The sequence below is a fragment of the Rhipicephalus microplus genome, chromosome X (genome assembly GCF_043290135.1).
Source record: "Rhipicephalus microplus isolate Deutch F79 chromosome X, USDA_Rmic, whole genome shotgun sequence".
In the NCBI taxonomy this organism is placed as follows: Eukaryota; Metazoa; Arthropoda; class Arachnida; order Ixodida; family Ixodidae; genus Rhipicephalus; species Rhipicephalus microplus.
Genome location: NC_134710.1, coordinates 1,255,505 through 1,281,665, shown reverse-complemented (window position 1 = coordinate 1,281,665; position 26,161 = coordinate 1,255,505). Strand labels below are relative to the sequence as shown.

General features: G+C 45.1%; 1 protein-coding gene across 2 annotated transcripts in view; it reads left to right on the top strand.

Annotated features, from left to right (window-relative positions):
• Unc-115a (actin binding LIM protein Uncoordinated 115a) overlaps positions 1–26,161 on the top strand; it is a 424,168-nt gene that overhangs the window by 149,242 nt on the left and 248,765 nt on the right. For both annotated transcript variants that reach the window (XM_037426516.2, XM_037426515.2), the window contains exon 6: positions 10,335–10,428. In XM_037426516.2, coding sequence (XP_037282413.1) covers positions 10,335–10,428 — 94 coding nt within the window. The remainder of the gene's footprint in view (positions 1–10,334; positions 10,429–26,161) is intronic.

The following is a 26,161-nucleotide window of genomic DNA, read 5'->3' as shown; positions in this document are numbered from 1 at the left end:
AACACCCCTTGCACGTCACCTACATGCGCAAGAAAACCAAATAATAATCAGCACCAAGTCATTTGTGTGTGGCATGCAAATTGAAAAGTAAATTGTTGGACTGAAAACAAAAAAAAAAACAATGTTTGTTAGCTGACCCTGCTCATCTGCAACATCATAATTGTTCGAGAACTGTCAGCATCCAGCATCAAAGCTCTCTCACGCCAGGAACAGTTGATCCAAAAAATCATCATCACAAGATGTTGTCTCCACATGAGGCTATGTTGACGTCACGCGTCACAAAATGGTGTTTTAATACTGTCACAGTGCCATGACTTGACGTATTTTATACCACGTGAGATAACTGCTCATTTGCACTATGAGGAGTTTAATCTTTTTTTCGATAACTTTTTTCTGCAGTGCTTCTGTATTTCTTTTTCTCTAGCGCTGGATCGAGCTTGTGTCATTATTGTGTGTGTGATACCCCACCTCCATAAAAAAAGGACCTCATTAGGGGACCATTGCCAGTGTTACCTCGATCGATGCCTCCATTCACTTATTTTTTTCTCATTCATGTTGAATGGATTCCAACAATCTTGACAAGCATGATCGAGAAGCTGCACCATAAGAGGTCTAGCTGTTTGCGGTTGAAACCAGTTTCTGCAGTTCATTTCAGACTGAATAACATTTGCTGATGGGCATTTTGGTCAAGTCTCAGCAGAATATTCAGCATATTGAGGAAAAGAAAAACCCTACCTTTATGCAATTCACAGTTCGCCAAGAAAAAAAAAGCTACGTTTTCAGAGAGGAAGGATACTTGAAATACATACAGCATTCAGCGATGATTTCATACGAGCAATAAAAAAAGTGTCGCACCTCGCAAAAAACATGTTCTTTGACTGTACTAAGTTTTTTCTGCCGATGTTATGCAGCCACTGGTTCTTATGAAAGCCATCGTGCTATTGGATATCGTAGAAAAATGTATAGCCATTTCTAATCTGGTTGCAAAAGTTATAGGCGGGACCGCACAGCATAGTGTCAGCAGACAGCACAGCAAAGAAAGCGGGCACAATGTTTGCTATATGAGCTATGCAGCCCAGGCGAAAGATGGCGCGAGTGAAAAAGAAAAATATCGGCACAGTACAAGGCTTGCGCGTTTTCAGGAGCAACCACGAAGGAGACTAATCATCGCACCGAAACAGTGGCGGAGAAGGGGGGAACTCGAAAGGGGTGAGGAGGAAGAGAGGAGGTCGTGCATGTGGAGACAAGTACATTTAATGGTGGTACTCTCCCAAGATCAAAGGGCTTTAGACTTAGAATTACTGTGAAAGGGTGCGGCAAGCCTGGGCAGCCTCATTCGGGTCTCCCGAGATCAAAGGCCATTCCCTGGGCCTTTCTCGCCGACAGCCTGCAGAATTGAGTGACTGCTGCCTCCATCGCTTTAGTAATGCTAACTTCAAAACTCCACAGCATAGTGACACCTCATCTTCTGAGGGTTTTCTACCACCGCTCGGATTGCACGCCTCGAGCTTTCCTCTAACCAATCCCGCATGTGAACATGGCGCATATGGGCACCATTGGAGCCTCACACAGCACCTCCACATTCGAGTAGCTGGCTCGCGCCTCAGGCTCTTTTACTCATGACAGAAGCGCAGCTTGAACTTGCTTGTTTGCCCCATAAATTGATCGACCTGACTAGGGAGGTGGTTAGAGTCTACAGTTTTCTGGACTAAGAATACTGTGCACTTGCGAAGGCTCTCAGGTGTTGCTTATAGTGTTTGTTTCTCTTTCTTTCTGCAAAGAGTTCACAGAGAGCTGAAGCCTATGCGATGTCATAAACCAGCTGTCCAGAATTACTATTAGGTGTGATGATGCGGAAACTAAATCGCCTCGGGTCTAATTTTTTTCTTTTTAGCCTTGATAAAGACCTTAAAAAGAACTGGGCAGCCTTTGAAGATAAGGTAGTGAAGTTTTGCTCTGACCACCTAGGCATTACATTAACAAGTTTGTAATTGGAGCGTGTCCACAGGCTGGGCAGATTTAACACGGATAGACGAAGGCCAATTATTGCTAAGTTTACATTTTTTAAGAATAAAGAGCTGTTTTTGTCAAATGCACGCAAGCTTAAGGGAACAAATTTCTGAAGATTTTTCTGTGAAGACGCCATAATCTCGCCGTAAGCTTTTGGAATACACGAAGGCTCAAAACAAACCTTTAAAGCTATCCGTTGATAAGCTATGCATTGACAGGAACACCTACGTTCTTGATCCTTCTATTAAGACTGTTGGAGATAGCTAGAGGTTAAGATGTGTGTATAGTGAAGCCACCATCAATATCTGTGTGGCCGTCTTCTTCTTTTCTTTCTTGTAATTTTTTATTTTTTGGCGAACCAATTCTAACTGGAATAATAACAAACAAATTTGATTGTTGAACTCTCCCACAAAATATATGTGAAATTCTGGGTTGGTTTATGACAAAGTATATCAAATGCTGTGTAGTCAACTTTGCTCCCACTGAGGTCTGTACCTTTAAGTAAACGCCACTTTCAGCTGCAAAAGAAAAGTTTCAGATGTGTTAAATAATGCTATGAAGCTGGCCTAGGTGGGTTCTGTTTTCAGCTAAAAAATCTAATTTCTAGTTCCTTCCACCAGGAGCACTTATTTCCAGTTTAAAAACACAGCTTGCTGGATTTCACTCCTAGTTAGAAAATTTTTCTTCCACTACATTTCAGCAGGAGAAATTATTTCCAGCTCGAAAAATGGCTAAACTGGATTGCGGTTCCAACTGGAAACTGCAATTTCCAGTTATTTCTAGCTGCCAATAGAAATTTTCCAACTGAAAATGTGAAATCCAGCTAAAAATGTAGCTTGAACTGTCTATTTCCAAATGGAAGCTTGCATGCCATTTTTGTATGGGAGGCTTTATGCAGCCGTCCACCTGACGTACCTTAAATGTGTGTATTCATTCCCTGCATAGTTCTTCGAACAGTTCAACTCGTTCATAGAGTCCTGTTCCTGTACATTTCTTCTAATTTTGTTCCCTTTACGCTGGGAATGTGCCGGTGGGTTCGGTGCGTCGACGTGAGCAAGAGTGCAGTGACGTGCAGCTCGCCCCTTTTTCGAGGAACTGAATGCACTCCGCTGAAGTAAACATGTCTACGAGAAGGACACCCATACCTGCCAAGTCTCCTGGATTGCCGGGAGACTCCTGGATTTCGACCGTTTCTTCCGTTTGTACGGTTGTCATGAAAATTTCCTGGAAATCAAAATTTCGGTGCGTGATCTGGCCGCACTGACAAAAAAGCAGCTCAATCTGCTTCAAGCTTCTTTGCGAACACACCCCATTTTATTATAAATGATCGTAAGAGCTGTTCATTTAAACGTACAGGAGAATCTCAGTGATGCGAAACCGTGGCAGATACGAATTTGTGAAATTCCTCGGTGAAATTCCACTGTGTCCATTGGGCCTAAATTTGAATGTTCCGAACACATTTCCTAATCGCGGCGAGTGATACGAACTTTAGTACTGAAACCGTCGAACGAAGGCCGGCAGCGTACTCAAAACTTCGGAAGTATGCATGCGACCAGCACACGCACTGTCTTATACAGTGGATATGGTTGTCATTGACACAACCACTGTGGACGAAACCGCGGTCGTTCGTGACGCTATAATGTATGGCGATGACGTAACGGACAGAACTCCAAAAATGTGCGTGCGTCCAACGCTTGACGTGTGAAAGCAACGCTGCTTTCCAACAACTCTGCGGAGAAAATTGCGGCAGATGCGATCGTAGATGGCACAAAACGACTTAGTTTTGAAGGCACATGGGTGGCCAGCGCATGCAGATTGAAAAAGGAACTACCGTTTGCCGCAACCGCTGCGCACAAAACAATGGTTGCAGCGATGCGATAGCGATGTACGAGCTTTGAGGGCAGGCGGCTAATGCAGCGGTAAGTTAAAAGCAGTAAAGGCTCAAAATAGGCAAAGGCTCAAAATAGGCTAGAAGCGTTATAAGGTTCCAGTCCAAAAAATCATGTAGTAAGCAAAGCTTTGACCCACGGTTTTGCGGCAGCCAGCTGCCCCATCCCATTCATTCACATGTGTGCTAGAAAGACATACGCAAGCTGTTTTGACGGAAATAGATTTTGCTAGTTGTTTTGATCCTTTGAGACTCTGACTTTCGTGGGAAACCCTGCCCTCGTGTGTTCGGCCACTCGAAGCCACTATAAGACCGGAACGCCGATGTTGGCGCTTTGGATTGAGAGAGACCCCCCCCCCCCCCCCGTGGTTTTTTGCGATGTTTTTTGTTTTCTTTTGGTGCTTTAAAAGAGGGGGAATAATTCAGCGCATCCCCCCTCCCACCGTTATAGAAATATCCCGGATTCAGAATCCTTGAATTTTGCAGGTATGGACACCGCGAAAATAGCTCCCAAGTATGACTGCTTCTTGGGAACTGTCACGAATTTCCACGGTCAAGAGACAGGCAGGATTTCTCGTAATCATAACAAAATGCATTTATGTAAAAATAACATAAGTACAAACAAAGCACCAATTTATCAGCCAAGCACAGGAAACCTGAAGTTAGCACATGTAAAAATGATAAGTAATGAAGTAACCCTTGTTTATACTATTATGTAATTTTCTACCGTCCACAAGTGTTGCAGCGGCAGTTCCCCCCTCATGGCGCTAGATGTGTGTCACCACAGTGTTGGTGCAGCGTAGATGTCTGCTTCCTTGTCAATGAAGGAGCTTCTCTGAAGGACCAGCGTAACACTGGATGTGGCCTGCTGCGCGCTGGGCAGACAAAATGAGTAGGCGATTGTTTTCGTGGAATTGTATGCAAACAGTTGTTGGCTACATGGTCTGGTCCACGCTTATTGAATGATAGCTCATGTTTTCAGGCCTTCCTTGAACATCCTCGAATTTGCCAAAATTTTGTCCAGGCTTCTACAATTGGCCTCAACATCTCCAGGCTATTGCTGGAAAGCCGTCTGTCTTGCTACCCGCACTCGTCAGCCAAGCCTACTCTTCAGTTTTTTGCCGCCGCTTTGTCTCCTGTGCTGCGCTCTTGCGAAGCCCTGGCTGATTCTTCTTTTTTATTCCTTCATTCTCTCACATGCTATGTTTCTGTATCGGGCTTTGTTGTTTCATTCTTCATTCACCAGCTACGGTTTTATTTGTGACAGAAACCATAACCGCCAACGTCTTCGCTAAACGACAGATAGCCGACCTGGAACTCGGGGCCTAGTGGAATACCTTGAGGTCATTATCGCCGTTGTTCCAAAAGTATTCAGGTGAGGCTTGGAGTAACTTTTTGAAGAACATCTTCCTCTTGAAAAAAAAAAACTTCGTCTCAAGCCAACTACCTTATCATTGTACATTCGGCACTGTGACCAGAAGTTATGCAGCCCTTGCACAACAACCCGATGGCTGGCCACATCAGTTTTTTTCCGCATGCTCATGAGGATACAAGAAAATTACTACTGTCCAGGCCTTCCCGCTGATGTCGCTTGTTACGTGAGGACATGTCAGGATGTAGGCCCGTGCGCTCAGATTTGGGTGCACGTAAAATAAAGAACCACAGGTGGTCAAAATTTCTGGAGCCCTCCGCTACGACGTCTCTCACAATCATATGGTGGTTTTGGGATGTTGAACCCCACATATCAATCAATCGAGGATGGTCAGTGACTCAAGACTCTGTCGACAAGGACAGCGGGACTTCGGCAGCTTATTGAACCATGTCACTGTCCATTTAACAAATCAGTATAGACTGATTAGGACTGTTCCCAGTGCCGACCGTTAAAAAGAAGTGGATCATCGTAGCTACCGACCATCTTACCCACTATATTGAAACAAGGGCCCTGCCCAAAGGCAGTGCTGCATAGGCATTGAAACTAGTCATTGAGATAATTGTCTTGAGCCGTGGTGTGCCAGAGGTCCTCATCAACGACAGAGGTATGGCCTTCACAGGGTTGGAAATGCTGCGCCTATTGCACCATTCTGTGCTGAACTGACCTGCCATGCATAAATGGCATTCTTGCGACAATTGTCAATTGTGTGTAAACCGTTAAACCTAACCAATTATCATTATTGACCATGCAACACTGAGTGTTGGCCTGCTCAAAAGACACTACTGCATCTATATCCAGTGTTCGATCACGTTGTAATTTGGTTCATTCATGGGGTTTGCTAGTGCTCGTCTCATCAATGTTATTGCCTTGGTTTTCCTTCAAAAGTGGTGTCACCAACGTGAGTGTATGTAACTTATCTAGTAATGCAGTGAAACCTCGATAATTTGTATCCGCGGGGAACGTGGCATGATCATGCACTGAGCGGCAGTGTACGTTTGCAAGTACAAATGTGCATCTCCTTACGTGAGCCTTTGCTACAGCAGATATTGCCCCAATTACCCACCAAAAAGTCTTTCCTTCCTTTTTGCCGAAGTGCAAAACAGATATTAGGCTGTTACTCTCGAACGATTGTTTTATAACACTCGGTGGTAACGCCATGGAGCATTTCGAAACTAATACAGGGCCAGGGATATGCAGTGACTGAGATAGCGACAGAACGAACACTATAGGCTTTCGGCAATACATATGTGAACTTCTTTATTGTGATCTGATACAAAGCGACTACTGACAGTTTCAAGGAAACATGGAGCAGTCGTGTGGATTCGGAGCAACTCCTGTTTAGTTGCGTGCAGCACGGCACCTATGCTGTCCACATCGCCCCTGCCAGGTGACTCGTTTTATTGTGCCCTCGGATTTTCGTGTGAATGTCTCGTCCCTACTCAGCTCCATGCCGAGCACAGATGAGCAGAATAGTGTGTTTAATTAGCATAGGGATAACAAACTTGAACCAAGTAGAGTGCACTGCAATCATCAAGCGGTCTTGAAAACTAAGAGATGAGGATCACTTGTCCCTTGAGATGAGGATCACTGTCCTTTGACTGTGCCAAAGCTGCTCCAAAACAGCATTATTCCTGCTCCCTGAGCTTCTCCAAAGCACTGAAATCCACTTCTATTCCTGCCTTCGCTGCTTACCTTACTCAGGTTAGCTTGAAAAACAGCCAAACAAGTCACGACTAAAACGGAGCCTACCACCCACAGACCAAAGGCCTCACCGAGCATTTATATAAGACTACTATAACAGAATAATGACTAGGTGGGCAAGCTGGTTTGGGTTTATACTGAAGAATTATTATGGCAGTGCTATAACAAATACAAAGGACAAGAAGAAGAATGTTGGTCTTAGAACACAATATGTGGGATGCCATCCTTGCATACGTGACCTTCGCATATGACACGGCCATGCGAGAAACGAGGCACATGATGCTATACAAGTACGTCTACACCGACGAAGAAAACACTGTTGTCAGTACCTACCTTCAGTGCGCTGACGAAGCCAGACAATTCGTCCATCAGTTCATCAAGGCGCAGCAAAAGACCTTCAACGACGCCATGTAGAATATCAGACTAGTGATGGTGTTTGGGTCTTGATTCTGATACATGAACGTGGACTGATGGTTGGTGCACACCAGCGACTAGCAGCGGTCGCGCAACCATTTGTGACTGGCGACCAAGACGCGGCTGATGTTCACACCAGCAGAGGCTGCAAGCGAGCGACCAGAAGTCGCAAAACCGAAGAGCCACGTCCGGATCTCGTTGTCAGTAAGCACTCTGGAGGCCGATGCCGATCAGCTGGACGCCGCCAGCTGAGTCAGCGGAGCGAACTGAGCATGCCGCATTTATTGTTTTTATCCGTTCTCGCACAGCGTTCTCAGCAGTGTCAAGGAGTTCGATTCAAGCGAAGAACAAAAAATTGTCATGGTGCTGGTGAGCTATGCCATGGTGTCAGCGCTGGCAGCACAGAAGCCTCCACAGGAAAAAAGACGGTGGTGGGTGTGACCGTCTCTTCGCTCGCGAGAGTCGGCCGGCCGTGCAAGGCGCCTACCTCCCGAGCTGCTCTGGGATCATCATCATCATCGTCATCATCATCAGCCTGACTACTTGCACTGCAGGACAAAGGCCTCTCCCATGTTCCTCCCGTTAACCCGGTCCTGTGCTTGCTGCTGCCAATTTATACCCACAAACTTCTTAATCTCATCTGCCCACCTAACCTTCTGTCTCCCTCTAACCCGCTTGCCTTCTCTTGGAATCCAGTTAGTTACCCTTAACGACCAGCGGTTATCTTGTCTACGCGCTACATGCCCGGCCCATGTCCATTTCTTCTTCTAGATTTCAGCTATGATATCCTTAACCCCCGTTTGTTCCCTAATCCACTCTCCTCTCTTCATGTCTCTTAAAGTTACACCTACCATTTTTCTTTCCATTGCTCGCTGCGTCGTCCTCAATTTAAGCTGAACCCTCTTTGTAAGTCTGCAGGTTTCTGCTCCGTAGCTAAGTACTGGCAAGATACAGCTGTCATATACCTTTCTCTTGAGGGATAGTGGCAATCTACCTGTCATAATATGAGAGTGCTTGCCAAATGTGCTCCACCCCATTCTTATTCTTCCAGTTACTTCAATCTCGTGGTTCGGCTCCGCGGTTATTACCTGCCCTAAGTAGACATAGTCTTTTACAACTTGAAGTGCACTATTACCTATCTCGAAGCGCTGCTCTTTTCCGAGGTTGTTGTACATTACTTCAGTTTTCTGCAGATTCATTTTAAGACCCACCTTTCTGCTCTCCTTGTCTAACTCCGTAAACATGAGTTGCAATTCGTCCCCTGAGTTACTCAGCAATGCAATGTCATCGGCGAAGCGCAGGTTACTAAGGTACTCTCCACTAATATCCCTAACTGTTCCCATTCTAGGATATATTAGGGCTCAGTGAGGTTAGGAGGACAGATGAGGCCTATACGGTGCTACAGAATGGGCATGTCCTTTGCTCTGGGATGACGAGGCGTATTTCCGAGAGTGGTGCGTATTCAGAAACGCTCCTTGAATTTAACTTGACTTGCGACAGCCTCCAATGCAGCACAAACGCGTCTCGAACGCAGTGTCTTTAGTCGGTGCGAACGCATGGAGCACAAACTTGTTCCAAACGCGCTGCATTGAAGGTGGTGGCAAGTCAAGTCCAAGACAAAAAACGATTCTGAATGCGAGGAAAGATGGCACACAATCAATTTTTTTATACGTATAGTTGACACTTTGCTTCATCTGCTGCGCCCTGCCATCTCCAAGCCAAGTACTCTATGGTGGCCATGGTGGCACAGACCCAGAGGAACGCACTTGTTTGTATCTGGTAGCTGGGGGCCAGCGCAAGGAAAAAACGGAAAAGATGAACCCGGATATAAAGAAATACTGATGTCACTTCTGGGCATCGCTGATTGGTTCCAGTAGCTTTGACACTGCAGTCGCGCGACGGAAAAATTGGTCAAGAAACGACTAGCCAAAGCAGTTGCTTTGCGACCGTTCGCGACTGTTTGCGACCAGTCGCAAATGGTCGCGCGACTGCTGCTAGTCGTTGGTGTGCACCAGCCTTGAGCCTTTGGCGATACTTGATGTCATACAAGGTACATCTCGGCACTATCGAATAGGAAGTTATCCAGGACGTCAATGGTACAGCACACGACCTGAGGTCATTACAGTCTTAAACCATTCTGTACGTGTCAAGAAAACTGAAGTGTTGTTTTACACTGCATGCATTTTTTCAATTCTAAGGTCTGTTTTAAGCATGGAGGTGACTCTTTATTTAGAAGTGGGGCATTGCCATGTGTATTGTGCTATTTTGATGTTCTCGGATATCACCTGCTGCAGCGGTGTGTTTACACCACGCCGCAGTGTTGGGAAAGCTTTTCGATTGTTAAGAGATGATTCTGTTCAGATTGCATGCAGGATGCTAATACTCTAGAGTAGGGGTAGGCAACTTTTTATGGTTGATGGCCAATTAGCATGACACAGCTGGGGGGCCGTAGAAAGGCAAATCAGGAGTGGGGGGAGGCAGGCAAAGTGTGATAATCCGGTGAACTTACAACAATAATTTCCAAAATTATATTAGAAACCACTTTTCAGCATGCATGTTACAAAGTTGCTATAAAACATTGAGTTACAAAGGAAAATTAGGTCAAAACTATCTGCTTTAGATAGGGAGTGACAAGGGAAGGAGGGTGGTGCTGACCCCCTTTTTGAAGCAGCCACCGGTAGTAATGCTGGAATCATCGGTAGCAGGTGCATGTCAGATTTGCCTTGAGCACTGTCAACATCACAACCATGTCACAATAAGCAATGCCTAGGCTGATTTACTTGTGTTGATGTAATGAAAACTTCGCTGCACTTTCTATTAGCCAAGTGTTCTGGCCTGCAAGGCTGCTTCAGAGGGAACATATAATGTGCTTTTTCTTTATATTTTCAGAGAAGGTCAACCGTACTGTGAAAAAGACTACCAGAAGCAGTTTGGTGTCAAGTGTGCCCACTGTGATCGATTCATCTCTGGCAAAGTGTTGCAGGTATTCTTGCGAGTGTTGAGGTTGTCTGACCCACAATCTATTAGGGTGCATTTCCTTTTGGATTCATTGCAGGCACAAGCACCAGTATAACTGTAGGTCCTTTATAGTACTTTTAAAATGGGTAGGCACTTTTAAACAGGAGCATCACATGAAAGCTCATTTATGCGACCTTTAATTTCTGTGATGGTTGGGGTTGTATGAAGCCCACATGGATAGCGCATGAAAGACCTCAATGAAATTGAGAGCACGTCCCATTTCATAGAAGGCGTTAGGCCCATTCTTCAGGATTCTCCGTGTGATTATATTTAGACTATGCTTTCCTTGACTTCATTATGTAGGGTTCTTGATTGGATAAGATTCCGTGATCCAATCCCCTGCTTTGTTGCAAGAAGGATTTGTGTGAGAAAGCTCCTCCTTTCTCTCACATCCCTCTTGGCTCCCCTGTTTTGTTTTGTGATTTCTGTCTTGGCATTTTTTCTTTGCCCACCCACACTTTTGCACATGATATTTCTTGTCATGATTTTTCTCTACCTTCTTTCATCATGAAATACTTCCATTTTATATTTTTAAAGGAGCTGCTGTGCTGACTTAAAATATGCAGGTTTGATCCTGTGTTTCATTTCAGTAGACTTCTGGAGGCCTGTATGATTTATGTGCACGATTTCATTGCAAGTGGTCAAAACTAACCGCAACCCTCCACAATGGCATTTTGGCAGCACCCCAGTAACCAGCCAACCATGTTTTAACATTGTGATTGGTGTTCTCAAACAGTTTGAAAACTGGATCGTCTCTATGTACCGCTTTGGGGGGACAATGTTCTGAAAAACAAGCAGCACAGAAACTTGAAGACAAGCTGTTGATATTTGAACAAGTGGAGAGTCAAGAATGCATGGAACCACAAAGGCTAACCTTCGAGAATCTTTTCAATACGTTCACTGCGTCACCGATGGGTCACGGTTAGTGCTTCCCGTGTGTGGCTGCGAATTTACATGCCTTGCATCTGCGATAACTTCATGACACGCAGAGGTACAATTTTGTTGCAGGAGGATACACACGCTTAGGAGAATACTTGCCTGGTGTTAGAGGCTGTGACCCAACGGTGATTCACCATGCACTCAATGAAAGTGTTTTTGTACAGCATGTTTGAACTAAGCATGAGAGCTCTCCATCTTGGTATGAAGTTCCGAATTACAATTATGATGCAGGGTGCCCCAGCTATCTTCAGCCAGAGTTAAAAATTATGTGGACACATGCAGTGACGATGCTATTAAATGCATGTTGCTGACTGTTGCCTGGAGTGATTCGGACTATATTTTTTGTTCTGATTAACTGCCTAATTAAATCACTTTTATTAACAAACCATTTAAGCTATAAAAATGGGCCATAAATTCCAGTGAGATAGTTGTTTATTGGTTTGCAAAACATTCGATCAGAGAGTTTCCAGCTTTATATCTGTTAATTTTAGTGTTTTTCTGCTAACTACATGTACCCGCGAAATGTAAAAAATACCACGTGACAAGCCCGCTCGCTCACCAGTGCGCATGATGATTCTAGTGCTCCCTAACATTCCACGTACGAATGGCAATAGCATTTGCTCGACTGTGCTGGCTCAACAGGGCCACGACGATGGTGGTGGCTTCATACCTGCTAACTCTCCCTAAATGTTGCGGTGACTTGAATTTCGACTTAACCTCCCGATTGTACGAAGGCTATCTCGAATCTCCCAAAAAGTGGCCGCTGCAGCAGAGGCTTTTTTTTTTTTTTCAAAATCGCCTACGTACGTCAGCCTTTCCTGCTGCAACAGTTGGGGTGCTGCAGAAAAGCACTCACCGCTACACTTTTAGTGCTATGTAACTGCTAAATGTGTCCCGCGCATCTGGGTTTAGGCCGGAGGCTGCGAGATGCACTTGCCACCGTACAAAATGAAGGAAAGGGAAAGGTACCTCAACTTTTAGGCTTGCCTTGGCCCTACATTTTGTATGCTAGACCTGTAGATATGCCGCTGGCCTAGGCTAGTCAGTTCTGTTGAGTGGTGAGGGAAGGGGGGGGGGGGGGGGAATCGGTCTGCGTATTTTTCAGAGTTCAATTGGAAGGTCGATGGTGGTGTGAAAAAGCAAAGTAGTAGTACTTCAAAGTGCTTCTGGACACATACTCAGCTGAGTTTTCATGCTTCATCACTTCGCAGGAAGCTATACCAAATTTTCATGCTGCTAGGTTGGCAGGTATGTGGCTTTGCGATGAAAACGTTTTGCTATTGGCCACAAAAGCGATAACCTCTGTGACGTGGAATGTTAAGAAGCACAGAATCGTGAAGCGCGTAGGCGCGCCAGTGGGCTTGTCACGTGTTTTTTTTTTTTTTTTTTGCATATCATGGGCATTTGTAGTTAGCAGAAAGACACTAATAATTAACAGATATAAAGTTTGAAAATGTCTAATTGGAACTGTTTAATAGGTAATTAAAGGGCCTAATTAAACAGGTAGCATGCCAGTGGGCTTGTCACGGGTTTTTTTTTGCATTTCATGGGCATTTGTAGTTAGCAGAAAGACACTAATAATTAACAGATATAAAGTTTGAAAGTGTCTAATTGGAAATGTCTAATAGGTAATTAAAGGGGCCTAATTAAACAGTTAATTACAACACAAAAAAATATCCTGACTCACTCCAGGCAACGGCCCCGCCATGGTGGTCTAGTGACTAAGGTGCTCGGCTGCTGACCCGCAAGTCACGGGATCGAATCCCGGCTTAGGCGGCTGCATTTTATATGGAGGCAAAAATGTTTCAGACCTGTGTGCTGAGCTCAAATTTAGGCGCACGTTAAAAAACCCTAGGTGGTCGAAACATCCGGAGCCCTCCACTACGGCATCTGTCATAATGATACGGTTGTTTCACTTCAGGCAACGGTCAGCAACATGTGTTTGGTCCTTGTGTGTGTAGTCACATTTTTAAACTTTGGCTTAAGCTGGCTGGGGCACCCTATATATTATCTATTTCACTGTACGTGAGGTGGCGCAATTGTAGAACAGAGTGCCGGCATGTTCCTCCATTGTGTCGCTTGCAAAGTTTTCCTGCAATTTCTGAAGTATGTTTCATTGCACCAAGTGTAGGAGTTCTTGCTCCAAAACATAACTGCACACCTTATGGAGGCTTGTACCTTTTACGGGTACAAAAAAAAATGCAGCATCGAGGAAAGAAACCAACTAATAACAGAAATTGACTTCATGTGTTTTTTAATGTGGCAAGCACTTTGTGGTTGAACATGGATTTACATGAAAAAGGTGGAAAACAGCTTTGTATCTTTAAAATAAAAGTGCCAAATGCCAAGAGGTGGCAGTGCCATCTCATTGGTTAGATGCTATGAGATGGGGTTCCCATCAGCCTCATTGATGAACTAGGACATAGCACTAAAGAAGCACTGCTGACATCCGTAGAAAAGTGATTAGAGGAGAGGGAATTAGCAGACAGTCGGAGGAAAAGTAGAATGAACTCAATCTCTAAAGGAAAGGGAGAAAAGGATAACATTTGCTCGTATATACCGCTAACCATTACATCTGTGCTACAGGTTGGCGATTCAAGTAGTAAAATTAAATATAGATGCGTGGGCAGAGCAAGATAATATTTTGGGAGAACTTCAGAATATATTCTGAATCGACAGGTGGTTAGACGTTGCTCTCACTCATTGTATACAAATATCTCAAATAGAAAACAGGCCCTTATACGCAGATTATCTGGACGTCACTGGGGCGTGTTGACAATGTTAATCAGGAAATTTTGTGGGACATATTGAAGAAAGTGGGCATAGGTGAAGACTGTATACAGCTTTTGAGAGAAATATACCGAGCAAGTACAGTTTGCATAGAATGGGAAGAAATAAGTAGCAATGACAGCGTTGAAATTAACAAGGGGCTGAGACAGGGATATCCCTTGTCCCAGCTGTTATTCAGGCTGTACATGGTGAGGATGGAAAAAGCGCTTGAAGGTAGCAACGTTGGGTTTAATCTATCACACAAACAGGCTGGCGCGATGGTTGAGCAGGTGCTTTCAGTTCTATTTTATGCAGGTGATATTGTCCTACTTGCGGACAGTCAAGACGATATATACAGCGTCTGGTAGATATATGTGGAAGGGAATATGAGGCTCTAGGACTAGGATTTAGTGCAACGAAATGTGGATTGATGGTATTCAATGATCACAAAGAACCAGGCGGTCTCAATACAAGGCCGAGAAATACCGAGGGTAAGCGAGTACAAGTACCTCGGAGTATGGTTAAATGAGGGCGATAGATAAATGTAGGAACAGGAAAAAACATTGGCAGCACAGGGAAAGTGGTATGCTGCAATAATGAAGCACAGGCTTTATGGAGATATAATAGATATGAAGTGCTTGGAGGTCTGTGGAAAGGCATAATGGTTGCAGGGCTTTCATTTGAGAACTCAGTGGTGTATATGAAGTCGGAGGTGCAATCAAGAATGGTTGTAAATCAAAGGACTGTGGGACGTCTTGCGTTGGGTGCTCAAGGGAAGACAAGGAATGAGGTTGTAAAAGGGGATATGAGATGGACAGGCTTTGAAGTAAGGGAAGCTCTAAGCAAAATGAGATTTGAAGAGAGGCTTAGGAAAATGAAGGAGTGTAGATGGGTCGGGAAAGTGTTCAGGTATTTGTATAGGAAGAGCGTGGACACAAAGGGAAGAAAAAGAATTAGGAGGCTCACCAGTAAATATACGGCTGGCAGTGTGGGTGATATGGCAACAAAAAGCATTAAGCGAAAAGTCAGTGAGGCGGAGAGGATATATTGGATGACAGCGATGAAAAAGAAGCCGGCTCTCGGTAACTACCCAAAGGGCAAGAATGGAGAGCTTTTATAATAATTCAAGGGGAAGCGCTTTACTGTTCAAAGCAAGGTCGGGTTGCCTTAGAACGTGTAGTTATAGAGCAAGATTCAATAAAGAAGAACAATGTACATGCTGTGGGGGAGCTAAGGAAACGATGGAATATGTTATGATTGAATATGGCGATTATTCAGCCAGGTATACGTGTGGGTATGAGCCACCATAAAGCCTTATGTTTTAGGAACCATCATGGAAAGCTGAACATGTCCACGATAGAAGCAAGTAACCCACCGCACCCACTAATAGAAGCAAGTTAACGCACCCATCGATAGAAGCAAGTAATGCACCCACCGATATAAGCAAGTAACCCCTCGCAACCATAGCCTGTCGGCGTGGTGGGCGCGACTTTGAAATCTTTATTGATGTTGTCTGCACTCGCACTGTTCGCAACTGTTTAGAATGGTTGTGAAACTATGTTTTGACTTTCATTGCATTATTTTGTGTTATAATGGTTTGATTTAATGTTGTTTTGATTGTCAACGGCACTGGCTATCACACTGAAATAAATTGAACAAATACATAAAAAGTATTTTTTTTCATGGACCGAGGTGGGGGATGGGCTCATTATGCGAGTGGCCTCGTTACGAGAGTAAAGTTTGGTATGTGAAGGAAACCCGGCTAACTAAAAAATGTCCCATGCCGTGTAGTCTCAGTAGTCATTTAAAAAAAAAAAAAAAAGGTGTAGCAGTCGCCGTCATGGGCTCTGCTCTCGGCTGCCTCGTCACTGCACGCCGTTAGCAGTTTTCAACCACTTCTTTGATTCTGCTACTTATACCAGGCCACCACACTGACAAGTGGGCCCCTACCTCCCTACCTTGGACCAAACCACTCCAAGAGGAACCTCGTGGATTCTAATGGCAAAAAAGCAGGAACAACCAGCCAGCTGCCATTCAGTACAATAAAATTGACAGCTGAAAGTTCATCGTGATGCAACTAATATGCTGCAGAAGTTAGCGGTAGTATTGTCTTAGATGACCAATTCTGGTTGCAATGTTTGATGAAAGGGGAGCACACGCCATCTTATTCTTGATGCCTTCTTATTCTCTCCAAATCCAACAGCATATTTTTCGTGATAGCTTCCATGACCACTGGCACAGGTGCGGCACTGGGCAGACAGATGTGGCAGGAATCTGGTGGCATGATTCACCACCCCCATAAACCATCTGACACCCCCGATGTCCATTGGCGGTCTATCTTCTGTTCTGCTTTGACCTTATACGAACTTGGCCAGATACCGTCGTATGAAACCACTGCACCCAGAAACTTGACACGCTAATTGAGAGTCAGCACTGCTCGGCGTAACCGGTGCAACCCATCGGAAAATTTTTCGTGTTTCTCACGGATGCGGCCGAACTCCAGGACATCGTCAATTATGTTGACCACGCCTTGCTCCCCCCCCATAATGCGGGACATCCAGGGCTGAAAATACTCTGGCTCTGGTATAAATGTAATGACAAAAGGTAGCTGGCAAAAATAGTACTTGCCCAAAGGCATTCTGAACTTTTTTTTTTAGTGCAAGGCAATACACGGACAGAGAAAGGGGACGGGACTGGCTCCCTTTGTCTGTCCATGTGTTGCTTTGTGCTAAAATATCTTTCTTTCTAGAAGCCATAAACCAGCTAGCCCAAGAAAATGTTCTGCTAAACCATATCCACGAGTGGAAGTTTTGTGCCAAAAAAAATGTGCCATGCTGCGCCAATCTGACCTGCTGTGGCAGACTGCGCATAAACGGCAATTTCTGTGATACTTGTCGATTGGAAGTGTAAATTGCCAAATCTAGCCGATTATTGTCGACTAAGCAACACTGAGCGTTAGGTGTACGAAGGACCTGGCCACATCCATATCCAGTCTAGTTTGATGGTTTCATCCTGTTGTATTTCGTTTTATTCAAGGGGCTTGCTAGTGCTCGCACTGAGCGTTAGGTGTACGAAGGACCTGGCCACATCCATATCCAGTCTAGTTTGATGGTTTCATCCTGTTGTATTTCGTTTTATTCAAGGGGCTTGCTAGTGCTCGCCTCATCGCTGTTATCACCGTGGTTTCCTGGCAAAATTGTTGGCACCAATGCGAGTAACTGTCAGTTTTCTAGTAATACGGTGAAACCTTGATAATTTGTACAAGCTGGGAATGTGGCATGATCATACACAAAAGGGCAGTGCGCGTTTACAAGTGCAAATTCGATTTTATTGACGCCACCAATAAACTAATGCAGTATCACAGCAGATGTTGCCCAAAGTACCCACCAAAAAGTCATTTCTTCCATTTTGCAAATTGTAGGAAAGGTACTCGGCTGGCACTCTCTTATGATCGTTTCATAGCGTGCAGTGGCGACGCCAAGGAGCATTTTGAAGGTGAAAACGCTGTAGGCCTGCCTGCTCAGATTTTGGCACATGTTAAAGAACCCCAGGTGGTTGAAATTACAGAGCCATCCACTACGGCATTTCTCATAGTCATATAATGGTTTTCAGACGTTAAGCCTCGCATATCAATCAAGGAGCATTGCGAAACTATTACAGGGTTCGGGGAATGCAGTGACTGTGATAGTGGCAGCATGGACACTATCAGCTTTCCACGATACATGTGTGCGCTTCTATACCGCGATCTGACACTAAGCGACAACTGACAGTTTGATAGAAATATGCAGTAGTCTCATGAACTTAATCATCTCCTGGTCGTTGCGTACAGCGCGGCGCCAATGGCCGTGGCACCACCACTGCCTGGCGGCTTGCTTAACCGTGCGGGCTGATTTGCCATATGAATTGCTCTTCCCCAATCTTCTCCAGACCGAACACATATGAGCAGAGTAGTGTTTAATTAGCATTGGGGTAACAGACTTCTGCCAAGCGAAGTGGGCCGTGACTATGTAGCGATTATGAAAACAAGAATTAAGCATCTCGTATCCCTTAATTTCTAAGAGTTATTCCACTGTCAGCTGTGATGTTTCAGTACAACACGCACGCACACACATTTGTGGGTAATAAGTCTGGTAAGCTTATCAGTACTGAATACTTAGTGAGAACCATTAAACATTTTTTTTTACCGGAAATAATTTCGATTGACAATGGTGTTTGACCCTACAAGACTGCTCCAAAGCTACCTCGCATTTCCCAAAACACACCTCTTGGTGCTCCGAATGTGCTCCAAAGCTCCTCTTTTACTGCGCCAAAGTCGCTCCAAAACAGCATTATTCCTGCTCTCTCAGCTGCTCCAAAACACTAAAGTCCACTTCCACCCCTGCATATGTTCTGAACTTTCTAAGTTTCTGGTTGTATTCTGGCAGTTTTACCTGGTGGAAACTATATATCGCGTGTGATTTCTCTCCTAGGAGTCCTAGTACGTTTCCACGGTTGGTAAGATTTGATGCTCCCGAAGGATGTACTGTTTAGTCTTGTTACAATGGATCATCATGATATCATTCAAAGTCTGTAATATCCAAGCTTCATCAAAAAGGACACTTATGCACCGTAGAGGGATACAAAGGGCTCTATTACACAGCTGTTACTTTTCGTGTTGATGAATGCTTCCAAAACCTCACGAACAGTGTTTTTGCTATGCCCCAGCATCTTAGTCTGTTGAAATGTGCTTCACATCCACAGGCTGTGCAGTGAGCAGGCAAATTCGCCATTTTCTTATTTTTTAATGACAGCTGGTGTGCACAGTCATTTATGCAGTGGCTTGTTTGGCTCACATAAAATTTTCCGGAGGATAATGGGATCTCATACACCACTCCCCTATCGCATTGCACCAACGGCTTGGCATGCGTTTGGCACCAAGGCTAGCACGCTCTTCGCCTCTTGAAATTTGCAAGCACTACCTTGAGAGCTAAGGGGCACCATGCAAACTGTGTGGCGGTTGACAACGTTCTTCAGGTTGTGTGTTACTCGGTGTAAATAAGGTAACACTAGCAGCTTCAGAGAGCGCCCTTTTAGTTTCTTCAGGAGGGTTTCAGCCACGGCCGCCAGCACAGATTCCGGGAACCCAGCTGCCTTCCAATCTGAGCGAGAAAGCTGGCCAGCCTCTCATGCAAGCAAGATTTCACAAGCGCCGACTCCAAACTAGCTCAGAATGTGATGTGTATGATGAAGGCTTATTCCTTGTGCACAGACAGTATGCATAACAAGTTTCAGTTTGTTGAGCGTATTTGAGTGGAGGGTTACATATAGGGAGAGGTACACAGGCCCCTCAGTGTGAACACTGCAATGGAACCCTTTATTGTGGAATACACAAAGAAAATAAAAAGAGGAGCAGAATCACAACAAATAGGCATGGATATGCATACAAAATATTAGGAGTGGCATTATGGTATACAACAGCAATTTCAATATTTGACATTGATATACTCACAAATTCAAAAAGTAAAACCTAATAAAGGGCAACGATTGTGTACACTGATGAATATTTCACAAGAAAAAGAAAGTAATGAAAGTGGATAAAAAAAATAAAAACATGAGATGCATGACAAAAAAGGCAATGACAGTAACTACACATAATTCAGAAATTCAATGAATGATTCAGGTGAAGGTGAACTGAATGTTTAAAGGCATTTAATGAGGGAAAGGTTTAAGTCTCCAAAGACAGTGTGTTCCATACTTTGATTGCCAAGAAGCTCACTGTTTTTAGTCCGTAATTTGTGTACACCTTGGGCAGTAAGCTATTGTTTTGAAGGGAGAAACTCTTATTATTAGAGGAAGTTGTAAATTTATTAGCTACAATTCACAAAAGATTCGGATTATGAACTCTTATTATTAGAGGAAGTTGTAAATTTATTAGCTACAATTCACAAAAGATTCGGATTATGTACCATGCAGTAGGCAATTACAGCTAAGCTAAAAGCAATCATACTTGAAATAGGAAGAATATTTAATGAAGCAAATAGTGGAGCTGAATGAGCATGATAATCACTGTGCGTTAATATGTGGAGAGCGTATTTCTGGATATGCGCTAATGGGGATTACGTAAGTTTTACATGCAAGTCCCCAAGATTCAATACAGAAGTTGAAATTACTATGAAGGAAGACAAAGAGCAGATAGTGTAGGGAGCATAAAATATTGGCGGGCCCTGAGCAGAACGCGAATACCATAGGCGGTCGTCCGTTTTATTAGATCAATATGTTGATTAAAATTTAAAAAAAACAATCAAGTTTGACACCGAGAAATGTCCATTTGTCAGATGTAAATATTTCTTAAGCGCTTGAATACGCACCTCACCCTTAGAGACCGTATGTACAGAATTGTGTACATGACCTATTTTAGCCAGGGTTTGTACAGGTTCTTGAAATCCTTGAAAACTCTTGAATTTGAAAAATGCATTTTCAAGGCCCTTGAAAGTCCTGGAATTTTTCGCTGTTCTTGAAAATCCTTACATTTCGTGAGCAGTGCACTCTCATATCGACATTGCGACTTCATAAATGAGGTAGATCGGAGTGTCAACTCGTCAAAGTCCCCATTTCCAAAGCAGTAATGTGGTGTTGGGCACACATGGTTCCATTTTGTAAAAATACATGTGAAAAAAAGATTGTTTCGTGGCGAAGGTGAAGCAGTGAATGTGATAGCGAGAAATTGGAATGTCATATGAAAAAGGGCAACCAACCCCATACATGCAATGCGTTGCTCAAGCACGAAGGGCACACGAAAAGAAAGCACACAAGATCAGTGCTCATGAACAACTGTCACACCTTGACACTGGAAGCGTGCTGCTTGAACAAACCGGAGGATGCTAGAAAAGAACACACATGTATCTAAAGTATGAGTGTAAATTAACCACTGTCACAGTTAATTCTTGGTTGTTGCAAGTGTCAACTGTGTACAAACCAACGCCCTGTATGGGGTGGTGCCATCAAATTTCAAGGTTATAGCAGAGTCCTTCAATGCTTTTCTGGTCGCGAAACTCCGCCCGAAGGTTGATATAGGGACAAAATCTGTCGCTAGAGGCGCCACCCGTCGTATGGGGGCCACAAGCCGCCGCCACTGCTGGGCTTGTATGCCCACTGCGGCCGACGTTTCGACGCGATTATGTGCGTGCTGTTCTTCCTGTTACCTTTTTTTAAACATCTCTGAACGCATCAATGCCACCAGATAAATAAGTTGAAACGGGATCCAGTGTCGACGACAAATGAAAGCTGTTTACTTTGGAACGCACGCGTAGTTTACTTGAAAGTGTGGGCCCACCTTATAAACAGCAGCGCATTAAAAGTGTTCTCACACCGCGCGATAACGCATTGTGTCAATAATTGTCTCATAGCCCAATAATATGCATACTTACGATGCCTCGAAGCGGTACTTGCGAGCTATAGCTCGCAAGTGTTGAAAGACGATGCTTATGCTCCATACTCTTGATGCGAGCACCTACTGCTTGATCTGCTCGACAACATGTTTGTATTTGCGCCCGGCCAAAGGGCGATTATGTTTATGCGGTAGGTGAGCTTTATATTCTGGTAGGGCCGCTAATAGGGGGAGGAAGGTGAACGAAATGAAACACGACCGGTTAGTACAGGAGCAATCACATTGGTTTATATCCGGCTCGCCTCTCGCGCGCTACTACCCAAGTATTCAAATGAACTGAATGGTTGAGCCAGAAGTTTTATTCCAGACCTTTCAATTGAGTTTATACCCAAATGCGCAGTTGTTTTGGACACACGTTTGTCCGATCGCTTTTTTGACGCGGGGACTTTCGATGCCGAGGGCTTTCGCGACCGCTCTAAACGTGCCCAACATTTGATTGATCACTTCTTTCCACGCAGTTTACACGGAACATCTGCCGCTTGACGTTTCCTTGTGTTTACTGTTTAGGGCATTATTATTTACCGTTATTTTTATTATTATTTACCGTTATTATTTACATTAACAGCTGCACTCTGCCTTAGCTCACTGCCTAAAATAAACTGTATTTGAATATACACTATTTACACTATATGCAGATAAATATGAATAGTACGAAAATATTACAGTGTAATGTATACAAGATATACAACACTATATACAAATGGGAAGGCGTGCTCACATACACAGCCATTATGCTTAACACTGTGGCTTCCACCCACCACTTGCAGGGCATGAACTGCGCACAGTTGCCCGCGAGGCTTTGTTTTTTTCTCGAGTGAAGAAATGTAATCTACATCTCAAAAAAAGTGTACAACCTCAGCTGTTGTCCCTAAAAAGTGCAAAAGACAACCTACACTTGCTGACGCTGTGCGGCTGTCGAGCAAAATGCCCTCAACAATCCTCGCGTACACGTCACCGCATGCAATGTTTTGCACCGTGTACATCTGTACATGTTCTTCAACAATTTTCAGGAGAGCAAGAAGACGGCTGCTAGGTACTTTCAAATAGCCCCTCGATTTTGTTTGTGGCTTTGTCAGGTACGCCGGGAGCCCGTCAAAAATTCTTGGAACGGCGTTCGTGCGAAGCCTCGGTCTCTCTCGCTGAAGCGACACGACCACCCCGTTCAGGATGTGCTCGTCGGTTCTCACAACGTCGCTAGCATCAAAATGCTTTTCGCACACCCGAACGTTCTTACTTTCGAAGCTGAAACCGCCAGCTTCCAACCGCGGTATAGCTCGCTTCAGTTTCTCTCGGAGTTCGGCGCTACTTGGGAAACAGAAGAGCGACGCCTTTTCTTTGTTGCTTCGGTATCCGGAGCTGCAACCCGTCACACAGCACGTCTTAGGCATTGTTCATTCGAATTTTCATGCCGTCCACCTTGAGCACGGTGCACTGGCACATGAAGTTCGCGTTTCGCTGATGCAGAAACCGCGAGCTGCCACCACACAACGCCTTCGGGATGCTGCCGCGGCCAGGGCGTTTCGCCGGGCGCAGCGGGGCGATGGCCCCCCTAGGACGGCTTGCGCCGCGTAGCGGCCGCTCTTGGCACCATATCAAGCTCTCCCATAGAGTGACGGAGAAGTTTCGTGACCAGAACGGTATTAAGGGACTGTGGTTATAGCAAGCACCGTGTGGGTCTCTACGTAAGCAAAGGCACTCCACATGAATGGTCGGATTTCGGAACCGTTTAGAATATATTTTAAGTCACTTCACAAGTGCACCAAAAAACTCATTCTCCTAATCGAGGCCCTTCTCGAGCGCATCGAACCCTGATGTAGCTCTATAGGAAAGGCCAAGAAAGTTGTAGTGACATCGCACCAGATCTGTAGTCGGGTGAGTGGCCTCCGGATTTCCACTACGTAAATACAGCCGAAGCGTTGCGGCTGCTGCAGCTAGCGGCATGTTTGTTTTGCAGGTGCTTGTGTGGCACATGTGTGCGAGAGCTGATGATACTCAGCATGATGCCTGCAAAGCTTTGTGATCACGTCACTAAGTCAGCTGCACTGCTACGTACCTGCCCAACTCGGTGCCCACAAACAGGAAATGAAAATTGTCTATGTCAATAAGGTGACAAATTATATCGCGAGAATAAAAAATTTATCTTCGTGCGTGTATTATGCTTGTTCAAGCTATAAATATTGCAGCAAAGAGCGCATAAGCCTCAAATATTGTAGCACCACTCCTTTAAGGCCCGACAACGCATACACGTTGAAGCCCGTCAGCGTGCAACTTTATGACACAGCATCATGCCCTCTTCTTATGGAGAGTGATGGAGAGGGTGCGAGAAGTTATTAAGACTACTATTTTTTGTCATGATTACAATATTCATTATAAATGCAATTGGTCATATTTTAAAGTTTTAGAGTGGAAAAATTCAACTTAGCATGTCGCTTTGTGTCCTTAAAAAGCTTGCAATAGGTCCTGGAAAGTCCTTGAAAATCCTTGAATTTTCGCTTAGAATACCTGTATGAACCCTGTATTTACATCAAGTAGAGGCTAAAAAAGGGCAAGATGTTCGTACTGTTAAGGCATTTATTAGCCGGCAGCCAGCGAGCATACACAATGGCGACACTCGTGGCCAAGCACGAACTCCCAGCGTGAGCGGCGTCCTTGTTGGGTAGCCCCACTAGAAGGTACTCAAGAGTTCGACCCATTTCAGAGTTCATAGGCTTCGCTACAATTACCCCGGCGTCGAAGAGGGAGCCGCCTGGCTACCTAACAGCTTGTTACTATGAGCGGGTCATAATAAGCCTTTAGGAGTTCCACGTTGACGATGTCGCACCCACGGCAGCACATGCCCGAAGATTGTTCGACGAGTTCAATCAGATAGTTGAACGGAGATGTGTGCTCGATGACATGGTATGGGCCTTCGTATTTGGGAAGTAGTTTGGAAGAGAGGCCAGCTACAGAGGTCGGGATCGAGAACCATACAAGCACACCAGGAAGGAACATGGGCTCAGAAGTGATGGAGCCATCACGAATACTCTTCTGCCGCTCTTGCTTATGCGTCGTAAAAGTCTTGGCAAGCTTACGACACTCTTCAGAAAGCCTGGCTGTCTCAGAAATAGGTGCACATTCAGATGGATCCGGCGTGTACGGGAGTATCGTGTCCATGGTGTGCTACGGGTGCCTTCCGTACAGCAAGAAGAAAAGTAAAAACCAGTCGTGCCATGAGGGGCAGTGTTGTAGGCGTAGGTGACGAAGGGCAGTATATTATCCCGATTCGTGTGGTTGGCGGTGACGTACATCGAAATCATGTCGCCGAGGGTGCGGTTAAAGCGTTCGGGTGGTAAGCAGTAGTTTTGCAGTGAACAGAATGGCACTCTGTCATAATGGCTTCGACGACTTCTGACAAGAATACACGGCCTCGATTGCTGAGAAGCTCTTGGGGTGGTTCGTAGCGCAGTGTGAATTGATGCAGCAGGAAAGACACAACATCACACAAAGTAGCCGCAGGAAGAGCGGCAGTCTTGGCGTATTGCATTAAATGGTCTACGGCAACGATGGCCCAGTGGTTACCAGCCGACATCAGAGCAAGTGGTCCATACAAATCAAGGCCTACGTGCCCAAACGGACGGTCAGGGCAAGGTAACGGTTGCAGACCAGCGTGCAACATGTGTGCTGACGGTTTGCGGCGTTGGAAAGCGAGGCAAGAGTGAACGAACTGCTGCACGTAGCGGTACATCCCGGGCCAGAAGTAGCGTTGTCGAATGCTGAGGTAAGTTTTAGATACCTCAGAGTGTGCGCATTGCAGATCAGATTGGAAAGATTCATATATCTCCGACTGCAGACTGCGGGGTATCACGTGTAGCCACTGCCGGTCACCAGCGTCGTAATTGCGTCGGTGTAGAAGGCTGTCATGGATGTCGAAATGGCGAGCTTGACGACACAAAGGCACGCGTGGATGGTGTTGCGGATGAATCAGAGAGCAAGTCGATCAGCGAGGCAATCCAGTTATCCTTTTGCTGTTCGGTAGCGGGGATGTCAAAAGCGATGGCAGAAACGGCAATCAAGGTTACTGAGCAGGGCAGGTTGTCTTCAGGTAGAGGGGAGCGTGAGAGGGCATCGGCGTCAGCATGCTGGCGTCCGTTGCTGTAGAGCATGCGGATGTCGTAGTCTTGTAAGTGAAGAGCCCAACGGGCGAGACGACCTGAGGGATCCTTCAATGATGACAGCCAGCATAGTGCGTGATGGTCGGCGATGACATCGAATGGGCGACCATACAAATAAGGTCGAAACGTTTCAAGGGCCCAGACGATCGCCAGACACTCTTTCTTCGTGATGGTGTAGTTTGTCTCGACTCTCGTGAGCGTACAGCTTGCATATGCTACGGCATATTCAGGGAATCCGGCGCTGCGTCAGGACAGCGCCGAGGCCGACACCCCTGGCGTCCGTGTGCTCCTCCGTTGGGGCTTTAGGGTAGTAGTGGCGTAGAATGGGAGGAGTTGTCAACAAATGGTGGAGCTTTGCGAACGCGTTGTCGCACTTGGATGACCACGAATTGAGGGGCCCGTTACTTCCAAAG